Genomic DNA, 19,394 nt, shown 5'->3' on the forward strand with positions numbered 1-19,394 from the left:
GATGGGTTCCAGAGTTTGGGACCCGCAACAGAGAAGGCTCTGTCCCCTCTGAGCTTGCGCTTTGATTTGGGGACCTCCAGGATCAGCTGATCTGAGGGACCGGGTGGGGGCATAGAGGTGGAGCAGCTCAGAGAGGTAAGGGGGGGGGCAAGACCACGTAAGGATTTAAAAAGGAGTAAGATCCTTTTAAAATTGACTCTACAAGACACAGGCAGCCAGTGGGGGCGGGGGCTAAAACAAGAGTAACGTGCTCTCTTTTTCATATGTTAGTTAAAAGTCGGGCGGCTGCAGACGTGAGAGAGATTTGACTAATTCCAAAATACAAAGAGTTACAGTAATCCAGCCGAGAAGTGATAAAGGCCTGGATTACTGTCTCAAACTGTTGCCTAGAAAGAAGGTGTTTAACCTTGACCATCTGACGTAAATAAAAAAAAGGTGTCTTTCACCACTGTACCAATCTGACGGTCCAATTTAAAATCACTGTCAATACGAAAAATAATCTTTGCTGAGGCCAACAAAATCGTTTACTATATTGTACAACTTTTTTGGAATGACGCCTGCCAGCAGTGAATTGACTGATAGAGTAAAAAACTAAATATCATTCATTCCAATTCAAAGTATAACATTTGTAATGTTTCCCAAATTCACCAAAAAAACTTCCTGGGGAAAGTTTGCAGGAATTATTTGTCCCTTTGCCACCCAAATGAAGCATAATAGTATTATTGGAAAAATAAATAATGAAAATAAAAATACAAATCTAAAAAAACTATTGGTAAATGGGTTAAACTTGTAACGCGCTGTTCTACCTTCAAAGTACCGACGTATATAGATATTTACATATATCCATATTTAAGAGTTATTTCTTTCTATAGTCATATTTGAAATAGCTAGTGGTTTCCATTTGTACTCTATTTTTTCTTAATCTCATGTCCATGGTACACTGCAAGTTAACCTTGGCTTTAGGAATGTGAGGAGGAGAGATACTCATTTTCCTTATCTCATCCTGTCTCAAGTTAAAGTAGAACAATAGACATGTGTATTCGTTCTGGAGGGTGGGGGCTATTGGCATATTGAAAAAGACAAAACTTCCGTAATGTTTTCAGATTAACTTTGCGACGCGATTTGAACTTGTTGTTTTTAGGTTGGTCTCTCCAAAGCTTTGGAATAAATTGCAAAATACCTATTCTGTTCTGGGTGATCATTTAAACTCAGTTTATGTGTCATCAAAAGAACTTGGGATTGACCAGTTACTTAAATTCCCTTGGAGGAACATCTGGTTCAAACGCAACAGTACTCAAAGCACTTTGACACTATTTCCACTTTCACCCACTGATGGTGGGAGCTGCCATGCAAGGCCCTAATCATGAACCATCAGGAGCAAGGGTGAAGTGTCTTGCTCAAGGACACAACGGACGGGACTAGATTGGTAGGAGCTGGGGATCGAACCAGGAACCCTCAGGTTGCAGGCATGTCCACTCTCCCAACCTCGCCACGCTGTCCACCCTAATAAAAAACACTTAATTCATGTGCTAATACAAAAAATAAATATAAAATAAGTTTTAAAGTCAACGTCTTTAATAAACAGTTATTTTTGTGTGGTGCTGAGAGAAGAAAAAATAAAAGAGTTTGCACATACCAGGAACCTTCTGCAGGCCATAGCTGGTACTGCTTGGTTGAAAGCGATCAGGTTGCACCTTCATATTTGGACACAGCACATCTGAGGAAAAAAGAAGGCAAAATAAAAAACATTGACTGGGCGTACTATTAGACTTTCTGGTGGAAAGTTTTGTACATGAATGGGATAGGAAGAAGACAAACAAATGTTGTCAGGGGGAAGTGTGTCAACTTGTGGCTTGTCGCTGGTCCAAAGTGAGATGGGCCTCTTCCAGCAGGCAGAGATGCAAACAGTCTAATATTTCCACACTAACATATTTCAAAGATGTTGGTGACAGAAAGAAAGACAACACCATCAAGTTTGCTGTTTGTGTTACTAAGAACACATCCTGTTGGTTCTGTTCCCCTTCAAATGATGTCAACTTCACTTTGACTTGGAAGCATACAAAACAAGACAGAAATTATTGAATGTTTTATACTTAAGATGATCATATCTAATTATACAAGGCATTTAATTACATCTATTATGGTATTTTATCAAATGTATTACATGCAACAAATGTGATATACAGCATTAGAACATAGTTTTAGTTAAACCATACAGAAATAATTAAAATCTGCACAATTATTGAATTAATTTGTTATGGTCACATGTTCAGTTTTTTCTCGCTAGTACAAACCCCATTTCCATATGAGTCAGGAAATGGTGTGGGATGTAAATATAAACGGAATACGATGATTTACAAATCCTTTTCAACCCATATTCAGTTGAATATGCTACAAAGACAACATATTAGATGTTAAAACTGATAAACTTTTTTTGTTGTTGCAAATAATAAGTAACTTTAGAACTTGATGCCAGCAACACATGACAAAGAAGTTGGGATAGGTGGCAATAAATACTGATAAAGTTGAGGAAAACTCAAACACTTATTTGGAACATCCCACAGGTGTGCAGGCTAATTGGGAACAGGTGGGTGCCATGATTGGCTATAAAAACAGCTTCCATTAAATGCTAAGTAATTCACAAACAAGGATGGGGCGAGGGTCACCAATTTGTAAGCAAATTGTCGAACAGTTTTAGAACAACATTTCTCAACAAGCTATTGCAAGGAATTTAGGGATCTACGGTCCGTAAAATCATCAAACGGTTCAGAGAATCTGGAGAAATCACTGCACGTAAGCGATGATATTACGGACCTTTGAACCCTCAGGCCGTACTGCATCAAAAACAGACATCCGTGTGTAAGGAATATCACCACATGGGCTCAGGAACACTTCATAAAACCACTGTCAGTAACTACAGTTGGTCGCTACATCTGTAAGTGCAAGTTAAAACTCTACTATGCAAAGACAAACCCATTTATTAACAGCACCCAGAAATGTCGCCCGCTTCGCTGGGCCTGAGCTCAACTAAGACGGACTGATGCAAAGTGGAAGAGTGTCCTGTGGTCTGACGAGTCCACATTTCCAATTTAATTTGGAAACTGTGGACGTGGGGTCCTCCGGAACAAAGAGGAAAATAACCATCCAGATTGTTATAGGCGCAAAGTTCAAAAGCCAGCATGTGTGATGGTATGGGGGTGTATTAGTGCCCAAGGCATGGGTAACTTACACATCTGTGAAGGCACCATTAATGCTGAAAGGTACATACAGGTTTTGGAGCAACCTGTTGTCATGAAAGCAACGTAATCATGGACGCCCCTGCTTATTTCAGCAAGACAATGCCAAGCCACGTGTTACAACAGCGTGGCTTCGTAGTAAGTAAAGAGTGCAGGTACTTTCCTGGCCTGCCTGCAGTCCAGACCTGTCTCTCATGGAAAATGTGTGGCGCAATATGAAGCGTAAAATACGACAGCGGAGACCCCGGACTGTTGAACGACTGAAGCTCTACATAAAATAAGAATGGGAAAAAATTCCACTTTCAAAGCTTCAACAATAAGTTTCCTCAGTTCCCAAACGTTTATTGAGTGTTGTTAAAAGAAAAGGTGATGTAACAGTGGTGAACATGTCCTCTCCCAACTACTTTGGCACTTTGAAATTCTGAGTCAATTATTATTTGCAAAAAAAAAAATCAAGTTTATGAGTTTGAACATCAAATATCTTGTCTTTGTAGTGCATTCAACTGAATATGGGTTGAAAATGATTTGCAAATCATTGTATTCCGTTTATATTTACATCTAACACAAATTCCCAAATCATATGGAAACAGGGTTTGTATTTTGAGAGCATTGACTTACATTCTGAGGACAAAAATTCATTTATTCCATTTTGTTGTAACATAATAAAATGTGGAAAAAGTTAAGCGCTGGGAATAATTTCCCAAATGTACTGTAGGTATGTCTAGCTTTTGTGCTATTGTGGCCTTAGCTGTTGTGTAGCTGCTAGCTCCTGGTAGCCAATTGCTGGGATGTTACCAACGCTACGTCCCACGATGAATGGGTCTTTGTCATTGCACAAGTACAACAAGGTGTTATTTTGAGTACAATATGCAATAGCCTAGCACAGTGGTTCTCATATTCTTTTCACAAAGTACCACCTCTGAAAACACTTGGCTGTCCAAGTACCTCCATAATGACCAACATTAAAATACATTAGCATAGCGGGCCTAAGTATTCATTCAAAACAAACCATTTTTTTCTAAAATATATTTAAAATTTTGAGATCATTTTGAACAGTTTTTCCTGTTTTAAATAAGTTTTTAATATTGTAACGGACTGGGTCCATGTGTAATTTAGTCAAAGTTTCACAGATATTGTGACTTCCCATGGCCTTGAATGCACCATTGTTACGTGCAGCTTTCTCTGCCAATGTTAGTCTTTCATTACATGTGTTCTGCGTGTTGATTGGCAGGGAAAGGGCGCACATAAGCTGAGAATGCGGAGAACATTGGCTGTTGTTTGTGTCTTAAGGCGTTGACTACAGCCTACAGAGAGCTGATAAACCTTTGATAACCGCCTGGGTCACGTCATTACAATAATTCATGAAGAAACTGAATGGAGCCAGCATACCACTAGTTGCACCCGTACCACAGTTTGAGAATCACTGGCCGAGCATGTTTACCTTTTGGAAATGACTAGCAAAACAAAATAAATAATGTGCACTTTGGTTGACATTCAGACGTCAACCGACTGTCCAGCTTTGCACAAGTAAACGCGCCATAACATCACATTTTACATGCAAGTTTATATCATCCGATATTATTTTCCTGGTGATATCTGACCAATATCTGAAATCCATATACAATCAGGACACTTTTTTGGTCAGTTCTAGTCAGGAAAATAACCTTTAACAACATTATAAAATACCACCAAAACAGCTGAACAATCATTAAGTTGGCAGCTGTGTCTGTTAAAAAGTGTTCAATAGCTAAACCCTGCTTTCAGCCAATTCCACATAAATCAGCATAAATCTCACGTCCGTGTCTATTCTAGCCGGAAGTATTTTCTTTCTAAACGATAATGGGAGACGGTCTTTGTCTTTGAAGACCACAACCCCAGGAGAAATTACAGCGGCTGTGCGTCATGTTTTTGGAAGAGCATGCGCTGCCATGACACTCGGCATGCTGGTAGCCTAGCTACTCCCTGCACTTGTGGCCCTCTAGTCTATAATTTAGGGATCCGGCTGCGAGTTAAAATGGAATTGACGCAAAAAAGCTGCACTGTGGAAAGGAATAACTAACACACATTTGTTTCTAGGGGGTGGCGTGGCCGAGTCGGTAGAGCAACCGTGCCAGCAACTTGAGGGTTCCAGGTTCGATTGCAGCTTCCGTCATCTACTCAACTGCTGTTGTGTAGATGTAGCTTAAATGTAGATAATGAGTTTCACTGTGAGAAGCGCTTTGAGTCTGTAGGGAAAAAAAATATTTATAAACATAATTCAATTCATATTAGCAGAATTTTTACAAAAATACTATTTTGCATCCGTTTTACCATCGTTGTATTTGATCACTGACACATTCTCAGCTTCTACTACCTTTTATTGAAAGCATTACACGTAAGGTTGTTTATTATTTGTACACGTATTGATTAAAAGGTGAAGATAATTGAACGCTGACATCAGACCGACTAAACTGGACGCACCTCAAACATGAGAGCTGTAATTTTCCGGGTGAAAATAGCCGGAGTTGCTCACTCAGTTGACCACTGGCTCACTTGTGGTCTTTCAAGAGATTACTGAAATAAAAACTTTCCTCTGGGGGGAAATTTAGCCTCCTCAGACAGTGGATGTTTACACATTTATGGAACAATACCACCCAGGGGGTCAGTAATGCAAGGTCAAAGGTCCAATGTCATAAGTTAGCAACACCATTCCATAGAATATGCAACGGATTTCCTGTCCATGACGAACGCAGGGGGTCATTTTGTTGTCTTCAAAGATATTTTGGGATGGAATTTTCATGTGTTGGAGTTGAGAACATCCATCATTCTCATGAAGTATTTATAACTTGAAAAAATAGTATGGCACAATCACTTGGGTATAGGCTGCATAGCAGGAACATGCTCCTGTGTTTTCAGATAAAACAAACAGCAACAATCTTTAAAAAACATTTGCTATAACTGAGGAGTCATATTCCTGGTAATTAACCTAACTCTTTGGGACTGGTTTGTCCTTTGTCATGAATATAACTTTGGATGTGTTCCTCCATAAGCAATAATGTCTGGTTCAGGGCGCTCAAAGGTTTTGCCTCCATGGGCCAAAGTGAAACTGTGCCAATGGGCCGCCGTCCAAAGAGATTTTTACCATGCAACAGCACCACGAGCAAGGAATTTAACCTCATACCGCCATGTGTAAATATGAAATAGTAGAAATTGTCACACAATTCAGTTAGCATGCAAGTTTGCATCATTTAAGTACAATTTTAACCTAAAAAAAAAATTCCAAAATATGATTTTCTGCAGATTACCGCCATTTCCAAGTGTTCTGTAACCAGTTTGTCCTAGATATTGTATCCGATTGCTTTCAAAATGTACCCAGACAGATTAGATCAGAGGTTCTCAACCTTGTTGGAGGTACCGAACCCAATTAGTTTCATCATGGGAATCGGCCCAGTCCCAGCTGTCACTCAAGCTCTCAAAAAAGCTGGGCTCTCGCTAAGTGACATGGACCTGGTTGAGGTCAGTTACATATTGTGACATTAAAATACCTGATGCTGTTTATTGTCTTTTTAAGGCATTTTTTTACAACATCGGATAATATTATACAGGTGTACCTAACGAAAAATCCAGAGCACAGACCAACAAACATTGTACCTCCTATTCATTTAAACAGAGTCTCCTCTAGTCGCTGGGTGTGTGGTCTGGAAAAACGGGACGGCATGGCAAAGTTGGTAGAGTGGCTGTGCCAGCAATTTGAGGGTTACTGGTTCAATCCCCACCTTCTACCATCCTAGTCACGTCCGTTGTGTCCTTGGGCAAGACACTTCACCCTTGCTCCTGATGTGTTCTGGTGAGCGCCTTGCATGGCAGCTCCCGCCACCAGTGTGTGAATGTGTGTGTGTGTGTGTGTGTGTGAATGGGCGAATGTGGAAATACTGTCAAAGCGCTTTGAGCCCCTTAAAAAGGGTTAAAAAAGCGCGATACAAGTACAACCCATTTACCATATGCGCATTCATCGAACCCTTCTTAGTGAAAAATAAAATGATTTTTTTTTAAACTCAAGACAAAAATATATGTTTTTGGTAACACTTTAGTATGGAGAACATATTCTAAGTAACAGACTTCATTTAGAGGTTTTTGGACACTAGGTGAACATATTCTATGTAATAAAGACTTAATTTAGAGTTATTTGGTTAGGGTTAGAGGGTTAGGATTATAATGAGGCCCTGCCGAATAAGGCGTTAATAAGTACCTAATGATGACTGGTTAAGAAGCAATATGTTACTAATTTGCATGTTAATAAGCCACTAATTAATGGTGAATATGTTCCTATACTAAAATGTTACCATGTATTTTTACTGGTGCACAAAACGAACCGTGCATGAACATCACCTTGTTGAAAGAACAAAACCGACAGTGCATAAACTCACAACAAATGACATACCTGCAAATCAGTTTGACTTCGGCTGTTGCCGTATCCGTAATACGCCAATAGGTAGAAGTTTTTACTGACACGATGAATCGGGTGTGTTTTGACCTCCGCCGAACCCCTGATGCCGACTCACCGAACCCCTAGGGTTCGATCGGACCCAGGTTAAGAACCACTGGATTAGATATACGGAGGATGCTAAATTTCCAAATGTTTAGGTTTTTAGGACATGGGTGAAACATGGCAACAAAGATTGTCCTTCACAAAGCTTACAAAAGTCACACTTTTTTAGTAGAGCAGGGGTCTCAAATTTAAACACAGCTAGTTAACCTGTAAAAAAAAAAAAAAAAAATCTATACATCTTTACAGTAAAAATTCTGGTGACTGAGCTGCCCATTGTTTTTCTCCGTAAAAACTTTAGCCATTTTATGTACAGTGTATTACTGTAAATTGAAAAACAGTACTACTGTTATTTTTACCACAACATTCTGGTGACTGAGCAGCTACTTTTTTACCGTAAAATCTACGTTCCCTGTTTTTGTAATGTATTAATGTAGATGGAAAAATGGTACCACTGATGGTTTAACGGTAAATCTCTGGTGACTGAGCTGCCAGGTTTTTCCAGTAAAATCTGCAGTGCAGATTTGCAGACATGCCATCAATATATGTACAGCTTGAAATAGGTCAGGATTAATGTGTACTACATTTTGTAGCCACCCTTAGGTGGGCCAAGCTAAATAAGTTGGCCCGCGGGCCCCACTTCGAGCATCCTTGGTAAACTAGTTGTTTTTTTCGTGGAAATGGCCAATTAAAAATGGCATCAGAAAAGACTATGAGGCTGTTTGAATGGTAATTATTATGAGACAGAGGTTAGAAAAACATGCAATTAAATCACTAGTCAATATTGGCTGGTTAGTTTTTAAGTGTAAAATCTAGGGGTGTAACGGTACACAAAAATTTCGATTCGGTACATACCTCGGTTTAGAGGAAAACAACAAAATATACATTTTTGGGTTATTTACTTACCAACTTTGTAAACAATGGCTTTATCCTTTTAACATTGGGAACACTGTAGTAATTCTGCCCACTTTAATCAACATTAAACTGCCTCAAGTTGTTGCTTGGATTAAATAAGACAAAACTTTTCTTCTCCATATAAAAAGTGCAACATTAAACAGTTTCAAGTCAACTCATCATGCTTAATTTATTACAGCATTTGGGAAGCCTGTAGTTGATTTGTATAATGTAAATGTTCTATTTGTATCAACATGTGATAGCATGGATCCTGCCATTAACAACTAGGCTGCTACATTACTAATGAATAATGTAACTATAGCTGAAAAAAATAGTACAATGGTAATAGGAGAGACTATTCATCCCTGAACACCATGGAGTTTATGTAGGCTTTATGATGCACTTACATTATTATATCAACTATCAGAGAGAGAAACTCTTCATTTACCATCATGTCCTTTTTTGCTGCTTCAACACAGCTATATCAACACTGTCCGTAACACACACATGCACACAACGCACAATGAGCTAACGTTAAGCTAAAAGCTAATTAGCCTTCACCTCAAGCCAGAACTGCGAGCGAGCTGAGCTGCAGTTTATTTATAGAACGACAACAGATCATAGTGGTGTTACTAGTAGTTGACTTGGAAGTGTATATTATCATTTGGGGAGAGTACGCTGCCTTATGCTCACCTGCTAAACCTCCGCACCGAACCGAAACCCACGTACCGAAACGGTTCAATACATTTACACGTACCGTTACACCCCTAGTAAAATCACTTTCTGATTCAGGGAAAAGGCAATGGAATAAGGGGCTGTTTGCAGCATCTACATTCTACACAGATGCTTAGAGGGCACTAACTTTCCAAAGTATTTTAAGCGCGATACACCGCTCTTTTACGTCTTCTAGGACGCAATGACGTAACTATGTAACACGTTCCCACGCATTAGCTTTTGGTGTTGTTAGCTAATAATAGCGATTTGGATACCAAGTGTTTCCTCAAATTAAATTTAAACATTATCATATCAACAACACGACTACAAACTGTTTGTCGTTTCTCTTGGACTGCTTTTGTACGTGTACACGCGCTCCCTGTGACGAGACAGGGTGAGTGACCGCTGTGAACACCAATAATTTTTATTCGGGAGGGGAAAAAGTTTTACGACACTTATTAATTGGTAAAATATAGACAGTTTTAACACAAAAGTGTTCTGTTAAACCACTAATGGTAACATAAGATAACCGGTGGTGTTGTTATACGTTTTGCTCAGAAAAATGTAACTATGATGAAGTTGCAAACAACCCCTTAAAATTCAACCAACAGTTTTAGATTAGAACTGTGGTTTCTCTCTACAGCATAACTCACAACACAAACTCCCAGCCTGATCTGAAGAAGTAAGAATTAATTAACTTGTTGTGTTTTGTGACAATGTACCTACTCTGAGTATGCAAGAATTGCAGCTGGACATAAATCTGCGGAGCCAGGTTAAGAAAGCAACCTCAGTCCGATGGTATAGACCAGTGTTTTTCAACCACTGTGCCGCGGCACACTAGTGTGCCGTGAGATGTTGTCTGGTGTGCCGTGGGAAATTATGCAACTTCACCTAATTGGTCCAAAAAATATATTTTGCAAATCAGTAATTATAATAATGTGCCGTTGAGTGCAGTGCTTTTCAACCACTGTGCACCTAATTGGGTTAGAAATATTTTTGCAAAACAGTAATTATAATACGCAAATGGGCCGAGTAGAGTAACTGTGTAATACTCTTTCTTATCAGTAAGTGGCAGCAGGTAGCTAATTGCTTCGTAGATGTCGAGAACAGCGACATGGTTTGCAGGTAAGAAGGTGTCTAACGCTTCAACCAAAAATAAACAAAAGGCAAGTGCCGCTAAGAAAAGACATTGAAGTTTAGGTATGGCTATGCAGAATGAAACTAAAACTGTACTGGCTGCAAAGTAAACGAAAACCGAATGCTGGACAACAGCAAAGACTTAGAGGCGGGTGGAGCAGACGGCGTCCACAAAGTGCACCTAGTTTGAGACCAGATCTGGAGTGATGCATGGTTGGTTGTGGTTTGAATTTATACCCAACAATAACGAGAACAACATATGAGGTCCTCTCCAAGGTTCTCATAGTCATCATTGTCACTGGCGTCCCACTGGGTGTGAGTTCTCCTTGCCCACTGGGTGTAAGTTTTCCTTGCCCTTATGTGGGTTCTTCCGAGGATGTCGTAGTCGTAGTGGTTTGTACAATCCTTTGAGACATTTGTGATTTAGGGCTATATAAATAAAACATTGATTGATTGATTGATTGATTGATTGAAATATGGAGACAGATATTATAATCCCACGTAATTTCTATACCTATAACTTAATGGACTGAAAGACGTTGAAATAGAAAGCTAATAAACTAACCTTTGAGAGGTTTTAATTTCCTCGGCATACAAACAAATGGACCTAAAAATGAGCGATCATCTATATTTTGTCACTCGTTTGAAATTCACAGCACCCGAGGATCTTGAGGGATGACACAGGCAGGAACGTGAAACACTTTTCATTTCAACACACTCTCTCGTCGTGGCTGTTGTCAAAGGTGTAAAGACCGGCCGCACAGTTCCTGTCTTCACAATAAAAGTGCTGCTCCATCCAGACTACGCTAACAAAATAAGGGTCTGAGAAAACTAGCACACACAAGCTAGCGAGCTATGACGTTTGCCACCAATGAATTTCTTGTAAAGGGTACACAAACGAGTATGGAAGTTTGATGAATAAAAACCTACCACTTTCATGTAGAATTGGAAAGAGGGTCACTTTTTTCTCTCCACAAGGTAAATTCGAAGTTGTGGAACTTATCAGCACTACTGTAAATCCTGCATCAATGCAAGTCAATAAGGTAATACACAACTTATACTATTTTCTTCTATATGCATTTAAACATGCTCATGTTTTCATTAAACACCTTCAACATGTTAACAAAAAACTTCTTTTTCAATAACCTGTGTGTGTGTATATCTTAAGGCAGCTATGAATAGCTCACCTGCTGAAAAGGTGTGAGCACATTTGGGGTGTGGTGAAGACGTACGTTGAATAAATAATACGAGGTAATTAGACAGACTTACTCTCACAGAGCCTCCTCCTGAGCCGACCTCGGATCTTATCGATGGCGTTAAAGTCCGTCACGTGGAAGACGTGAGCGTTCTTTGGTTCAGCCGCGATCTCTTCCAGCTCCACCTTCAGCGCCTCGCCGATGCCCACTGCAAACATCCTGATGCCAGCTCTGGCAGCCAACTTGGACGGCTCAAGAACGTAATCCTGACTCCGGCCATCGGTGAGCAGAATAGCCACCCGTTGGATGCCCTTGGCTCCCAATGGCCTGGCCCCATTTCGCTCCAAGAAGATGTTGTCGGTGGTGTAGCTAATAGCGTCCCCGGTCATTGTATTCCCTCCAAGGTAGCGTATGTTTCTGGCAGCCTGCTTCACGTCTTCCAGGGTCCTGTATCTCGCCAGGTTAAATTCTGTGGTGGGCCGGTCGCTGTAGCGTACAACAGCCACTCGAGTCTTATCTGGTGCCAGATCAAAGGACTCCACGAGGTTGGCCACCCATTGCCTGATCTTCTCGAAGTTCTCCTTGCCTACACTTGACGAGGTATCCAGGATGAATGCTAGGTCATAATGGACGTTTTTGCACCCTAGACAGAAAAAAAGAGACATTAGAATGAAGTCCCAAGTGGACTTAGACTTGATCCAAATCTTTAAGTCTTACCTGCCCTCTGAGCATCCACATTCTCCCTTGAAAGAGTCAGGATGACCAAGACCAAGAAGATTCTAAATCCCAGTCGGAATTCCATATTGGTCTTGATTCGGGTCAGTTCTTCCTAGTTTAAAACCACCATCCAACTCTTTGGTCTGCGGAAAGATCAACAATTAACGGTATCCATGGCAGATATCTGGTTTCAGCTATGGACTTTGGCAATGGACATCCTCTATTCTCTGAAAATAGACCGAAACACAATAAGTACACTCCGACAGGAAATGACTCACCAGAGATTGTTGGGAAAATGTGCCAAACTAGTTTTATGATTTCATAAATAAAAAATATGACTGCAGTTGTTTAGGCTCGATTGATGCTCTCCAAATGACAGTAGGATTCAAAATAGGGTATTTGAAGAAGTTTTGCAGAGGAATTACAGCTCAAAGGTCACAACCACATTGGCTGAGATCATTGTTATACAGTGGGAGCCTATTTATTGTAACACAAAACCTTGTTTGGCCTTATTGTACACAAGTGGCTGTGTGACTGGTTGGTCCTAGCCATAACATACAGTCATCACCTAAACAGAGAAAGTGCCTCAAACACTATGGGAGGTAGGGTTGTCTTGATACCAATATTTTGGTACCGGTACCAGTACCAAAATGTATTTTGATACTTTTCTAAATAAAGGAGATGACAAAAAAAAGGCATTATTCTCTTTATTTTAACAAAAAAATCTTAGGGTACACTTATTATTGCAATTTAGTTTCTTAAATAAAATAGTGAACATAGTAAGTAAACAAATAAGGACTCCAAATTAGTCTGCTGACGTATGCAGTAACATATTGTGTCATTTATCATTGTAGTATTTTGTCAACATTATGACGGACAAACTGTAAACATTTATTATTAATCTACTTGTTCATTTACTGTTGATATTTGCTTATTTTCAGTTTTAACATGTTCTATCTACACTTCTGTTTAAATGCAATAATCAGTTATTCTTCCATTGTTTGATACTTTACATTAGTTCTGGATGGTACCACACATTTAGGTATTGATTCTGTACAAAGTAGTTACAGGATCATACATTGGTCATATACAAAGTCCTCATGTGTCCAGGGACATATTTACTGACTTAATAAACATAATATGATTTTTTTTTTTTAAAGAAAAAAGGTTTTGTGAAGATAACTAAAATATGAATGTAATCATAGTAGTTTCGACTAGATACACTCTTGTACTTAGTATCATTACAGTGGGTGTCAGGTGTGGATCCACCCATGGCATTTGTTTACGTTGTGACACCGATGAGCTATTGTATCAAGTGTGTAGTGAAGCATGTTTAGCTATTCCTCGTCCTCGAGTTACACTTGTAAGAAATGTACTTTATTTGTTGCCATGGAGGCCAGGATTAGTGATTTAGAAGTAGCTAAAACACTGCAGACTGTGGAGGGATGTTAGCGGCTAGTTAGCTCGCCATGTCTTAAAGCACCTCTTCCTGAGGGTGTTTCAGTGTTATAACTTCATCTTTATCTTACTTTTTACACAAAAAAATGCGTCCATTCTCCCTTTTCTGTCTACACACTGTGTCTGCTTGTAAGCGAAGTGTGCACTGCCAAACATGCTCCTCTGCTAGTAAAACCAGCAATGCCCCGACATGACGTCATGCCCAAGAACTGGTACTTTTCCAACAGAGTATAGTACCGTTTTTGATTCATTAGTACTGCCAGACTATGAGTACCGGTATACCGTACAACCCTAATGGGAGGTATACAAAAATAACAGGAGTGTCGTTTAGGGCAATGCGGCTTAACACTATAATCACAATAATTTTTTACATTGATAGATATTAATAATTGGTACTTTTTGTGACTTATTTAATCAAGCCTGCCATTAAATACAGTAAAGCAATTTACAACTAACCAAGGGTGCTATTTATCAGTGGAGAGGGTGCCTGGTAGCCAGGTAGGATAAGCGTGGTTAAGGTAATAAAATCATTAAAATAGATTTGAATGTAGTTGCAGTTTTGAGACACTAGATGGCAATAGTGTATAAGCTATTGAACACTACGCGGAGTAGTTTGGGAAGCTAATCATTAAACCGAAACATTGGAAGTGTCAGGATGTTGTCGCACTGTCTGCATTATAACCAAAAAAACTGAAGACATCTATCTGTTATTGAGTTGATATCAAAATATTATACTTTCTCTTGTCATACCATGAAGAGAATCCACAGCTAAACAGAAAGACAGCGCAACCACACTTGACAGTCGATACTGTCACGTTATTGGCGATTACTGTGTCCCTCCCATTGCTCAATAAATATTGTTAAGTGATACTTAATGTTTCTTGAGTTCCCAGAGCGCGAGTGACTTCATGAAACGCATCTTGCTTTATTATTTCTGGTTTCTTTTGACCAAAAAATAATATATACCGAATGTTTTATCGAACACATTTTATAGTGCTATTATGTGTCTATCGCGATATATATAGTTTCATTGACTTCAACGTAATGCTTCATGATATTATTAGTGAACCAACTACAGGTCACTGACGGTAGGCCATAACCCTCATGAAGCTTACTAGTTGTGGCGTCCCAGGTAAACAAACATGCATTAAGATGTTAAGATTTCTTTGGTCAATTTGCAACACTTCACCTAATAACTTAGCACATTTCCATGCAGAACATCCATCCATTTCCCACCACTTATTCCCTTTTGGGTCGCTGTTGCCTATCTCAACTACAATCGGGCGGAAGGCGGTTTACACCCTGGACAAGTCACCACCTCATCGCAGGGCCAACACGGATAGACGGACAACATTCACACTAGGGAGCATTTAGTGTTGCCAATCAACCTATCCCCAGGTGCATGTCTTTGCAGAACAGATAGTATTAAATAATCTTTAACCTGATGTTTTTACAGTAGATCCACAACAGGCACAACCATTTTGAGTCAATTTAGCTGAAGCTGATTGGCTATGATTATCCTCAACGGCTAAGCTAATGTGTTATGCTGAAACTGAGCCATTTAGTACCAAAATCTACCATTTTTGTCTAGTTTTACAAATTGTGATTTTGGATGCAAAATAAAGGAATTGCTGAGGAGAATATGCTCATTTGGTTAGGTCAATTATTTGCTAAACCCCCCTTAACTAATCTTCAATAGCTAAACTAATTGTAGCAGCTAAAAATCAAGCAATTGACAAAAATATTTTCACCATCAGCAGCATCTAAAGTGTTTTACATTTTGTTTAAATTTAATGTTTTAGACTTACATTGTCTTTGTACATGTAATATAACAATATTAGGGGTCAGAATATGGTTAAATTGTGATGTAAAATAGCTGTAGGCAACATTTATTGCATCTTGAAGTAGAAAAAATAAGGGGGGTTAGCAAAAATTACCATAGGCAGAATTCAACTTAGAAACATTGCTTTTTGGTGAAAACTAAGGAATTGGGAAGGGTAATAAAAGTTAAATAATGAGGTATTAGGGAAGTAGACAACTGTCAAATAGTGCTGTAAATTAGTTGTCAACTGCTAAGCTTATGTTCAACAGCCAAGATATTCCAATGACGCTAAAATACGATGATTAAAAAAATGTACACTAGGAGTCTGCAAATGTTTTAAATTTAGACGCTGTGTTTTTTTTTCTGTTAAATTATATGTTGAACTCATGTTTGAAGGTACTAAGATCAATAAAGAAAAGTAAGGTAACGACTACACCAATCTCCAGAAGCTAAAACTGAGTTGTTTATGACCAAAATGATCAAGTTTAGACAACATATTGTATTTATTGTGCTTTAGACTTATACATCGTAGTCCTAGATGTAAAATAAAGGTGTTAGGGAGGAGAAGACGATTACATGATGTGGTAAAGTAGATGTTGAAACCTGCTGAGCTAATCAACTGCAGGAGCTAAAAGTGAAGCCATTTATTACTAGAAATTTATGTCAACCATTCTTTGACCGTAGGCCGCATTTAATGCATTTTAAATGTGTAAACTTGTAAATGTGGGGAGGAAAAAAATTGATAACTGGTGAAATAAATGATCTGTTAACTGCTGAACTAATCTTCAGTGGCGAAAACAACCACTTAGTAATCTCCTTGTGCTAAATTTTTAAAACTGAGCCATGTATTCTTTTTTCGCCAGTAGGCCAAATGTATTTGTTTTAAACAAATGATGCTTTCAAACTGCTAACTTAACCTAGAAATGCTAATAGCTTATCTCCTTCTGCGAATTGTTGACCAAATCAGACATTTTCTAACATAAAACCTTGTTTTAATTTCAAAACGATCCCATGACAATTAGTTTTAATTGTATTTAATGACATTAGGTTGGAAATATGTTCACTTTCTAGACCAGGGATCACCAACACGGTGCCCGCGGGCACCAGGTCGCCCGTAAGGACCAGATGAGTCGCCTGCTGGCCTGTTCTAAAAATAGCTCAAATAGCAGCACTTACCAGTGAGCTGCCTCTATTTTTCAAATTGTATTTATTTACTAGCAAGCTGGTCTCGCTTTGCACTACATTTTTAATTCTAAGAGAGACAAAACTCAAATAGAATTTGAAAATCCAAGAAAATATTTTAAAGACTTGGTCTTCATAAATTCATTTTTTTTTTTTACTTTGCTTCTTATAACTTTCAGAAAGACATTTTTAGAGAAAAAATACAACCTTAAAAAGGATTTTAGGATTTTAAAACACATATCTTTACCTTTTAAATTCCTTCCTCTTCTTTCCTCACAATTTAAATCAATGTTCAAGTAAATTAGTTTATCGTAAAGAAAAATAAACACATTTTAATGTAATTCTTCATTTTAGCTTCTGTTTTTTCGACAAAGAATATTTGTGAAATCTTTCTTCAAACTTATGATTAAAATAAAAAAAAAAATATTCTGGCAAATCTAGAAAATCTTCAGAATCAAATTTAATTCTTATTTCAAAGTCTTTTCAATTTATTTGATAATTTTTGTTTTGGAAAATCTAGAAGAAATAATGATTTGTCTAGCTTGGTCCAATGTGTTATATATTCTAACAAAGTGCAAATTGGATATTAACCTATTTAAAAGATGTGATCAAACTTCTAAAATTAATCTTAATCAGGAAAAACTACTAATGATGTTCCATAAATTCTTTTTTTAGTTTTTTCAAAAAGATTCAAATTAGATAGTTTTTCTCTTCTTTTTTTAAGTTGAATTTTGAATTTTAAAGAGTTGTAATTGAAGATAAACTATGTTTCAAATTTTAGTTTTAATTTTTTCCCTGTTTTCTCTTCTTTTAAACTGTTCAATTAAGTGTTTTTTTCATCATTTATTCTCTACAAAAAAACTTCCGTAAAAGGAAAACAAATGTACGACGGAATGACAGACAAAAATACCCATTTTTATATATATATACAGATTTATTTATTAAAGGTAAATTGAGCAAATTGGCTATTTCTGGCAATTTTTTTAAGTGTGTATCAAACTGGTAGACCTTCGCATTAATCAGTACCCAAGAAGTAGCTCTTGGTTTCAAAAAGGTTAGTGACCCCTGCTCTAGACAGTATTAATCAATGTTCTACAAAGTGGACTATTCAGTACTGTAAAGTCTGTATTATTTTATGTGAGTAAAAACATTCTTATCTGATCTTTCGTTGGACTATTTCTACCTTGTGCTTTCACTGGTGCAATTCATGGGAGTGGGCAGTCACTAATTACAGCAATTTGTCTGAGAAAGTCAGCCCAGTGAAATGCTACTCTCCCTTTTTTACATGCAGACAATATGTTAAAGTCATAATGGAGTTGTTTTGCTGCTGTGTAACATTCCACTTCCTCTCTCTGTCAACGGTAGACTTGGGAATACAGTGAAGATGTATTTAACAGAAGCATGTTTATCATCGGTAAAATGCAGAAAACAGGTCGTCGGGAGAGAAAACTAACTTGCAGATGAAAAAACTAATGATGGACTGACCGTAAATGTACGTAATGTTTGCTTCAAAACAAATAGATGCTTACTTCTATGACCTGTTAATCAGCGTCTCTGGAGGTTTGGCGCCCACCTGCCTCCAGCCCCTATCAGCGCCCGTATCAGCAGCTCCTCAGCATCTTCACCCAAACTGCTCTAAAGAGGCACAACATGGGGTGAAAATAATCCAGAGTGCAAAATCCAGTGTGCAGATGAGATGAGTTGAAGGCAGCTTGTGAAGGTCTGCACACAGTAGGAGGGGACAGGGGAAGGTGGCAGCAGTGATGGCGGTGGGTGGGGGGTTGGCTTTCGTGGTGCATTCTGCACTCTCACATAAAAAGCAGTGCCAATTATAGATGCAAACTTTTAGGATATTTTAGTCCCCTCCTCTTTGACTGCACCCCCTCCTCCTTTGCAGCCGCCATGAAAGAGAAGCTGGAGCGTTTTAACCACAAGCGTCCAGAACCGCCGCCCTTTTAGGGCCGGGCCGCACACTTCTAGGAGGGGGCCTGTGTTTAAGTTAGCCAAATGATTACAGAACAGCTTAACGTGCAACGTGTTCTTTTAAGATGTCCTTACTTCCGTGGGTTCGGTTGAATTATTTCTGAGTGTGTACTGTCCTGTCGGACCGCAGCATCTGTCAATTTTAGATCGTTTTTTTACACGCAACATCTGCATTGCTTTTTACATTCCAGTTCTCCAACTTAATCATTTAGTTCTATTAAAAATCCATTATTTTCAACAAATATGGTGTATGTGAAGGGGGTGTTACTGAGTTTTGATGATCCCTGTTCAAGAACCCTGAATCATGAAACATGGTAATTGGTAAATGGCTTCTACTTGTATAGCGCTTTTCTACCTTTTTTAAAGGCCTACTGAAAGCCACTACTAGCGACCACGCAGTCTGATAGTTTATATATCAATGATGAAATATTAACATTGCAACACATGCCAATACAACCTTTTTAGTTTACTAAATTGCAATTTTAAATTTCGCGGGAGTTTCTTGTTGAAAACGTCGCGGAATGATGTGT

General features: G+C 38.6%; 1 protein-coding gene across 3 annotated transcripts in view; it reads right to left on the bottom strand.

Moving 5' to 3' along the window:
* col22a1 (collagen, type XXII, alpha 1) overlaps positions 1–18,777 on the bottom strand; it is a 109,833-nt gene extending 91,056 nt beyond the window's left edge. The window contains exons 1-4 of one of the 3 annotated variants that reach the window (XM_061882639.1): positions 18,420–18,777; positions 12,420–12,562; positions 11,776–12,345; positions 1,637–1,717 (exon numbers count right to left, since the gene is read on the bottom strand). In XM_061882639.1, coding sequence (XP_061738623.1) covers positions 1,637–1,717; positions 11,776–12,345; positions 12,420–12,504 — 736 coding nt within the window. In that variant the 5' untranslated portion in view covers positions 12,505–12,562; positions 18,420–18,777. Of the gene's footprint in view, positions 1–1,636; positions 1,718–11,775; positions 12,346–12,419; positions 12,563–18,410 lie in introns of all 3 variants that reach the window. The other 2 variants (XM_061882638.1, XM_061882640.1) reach the window with 2 other exon arrangements.
* Positions 18,778–19,394: the final 617 nt, after the last annotated feature.

The sequence above is a fragment of the Nerophis ophidion genome, linkage group LG21 (assembly GCF_033978795.1).
Source record: "Nerophis ophidion isolate RoL-2023_Sa linkage group LG21, RoL_Noph_v1.0, whole genome shotgun sequence".
NCBI classification, from domain to species: Eukaryota; Metazoa; Chordata; class Actinopteri; order Syngnathiformes; family Syngnathidae; genus Nerophis; species Nerophis ophidion.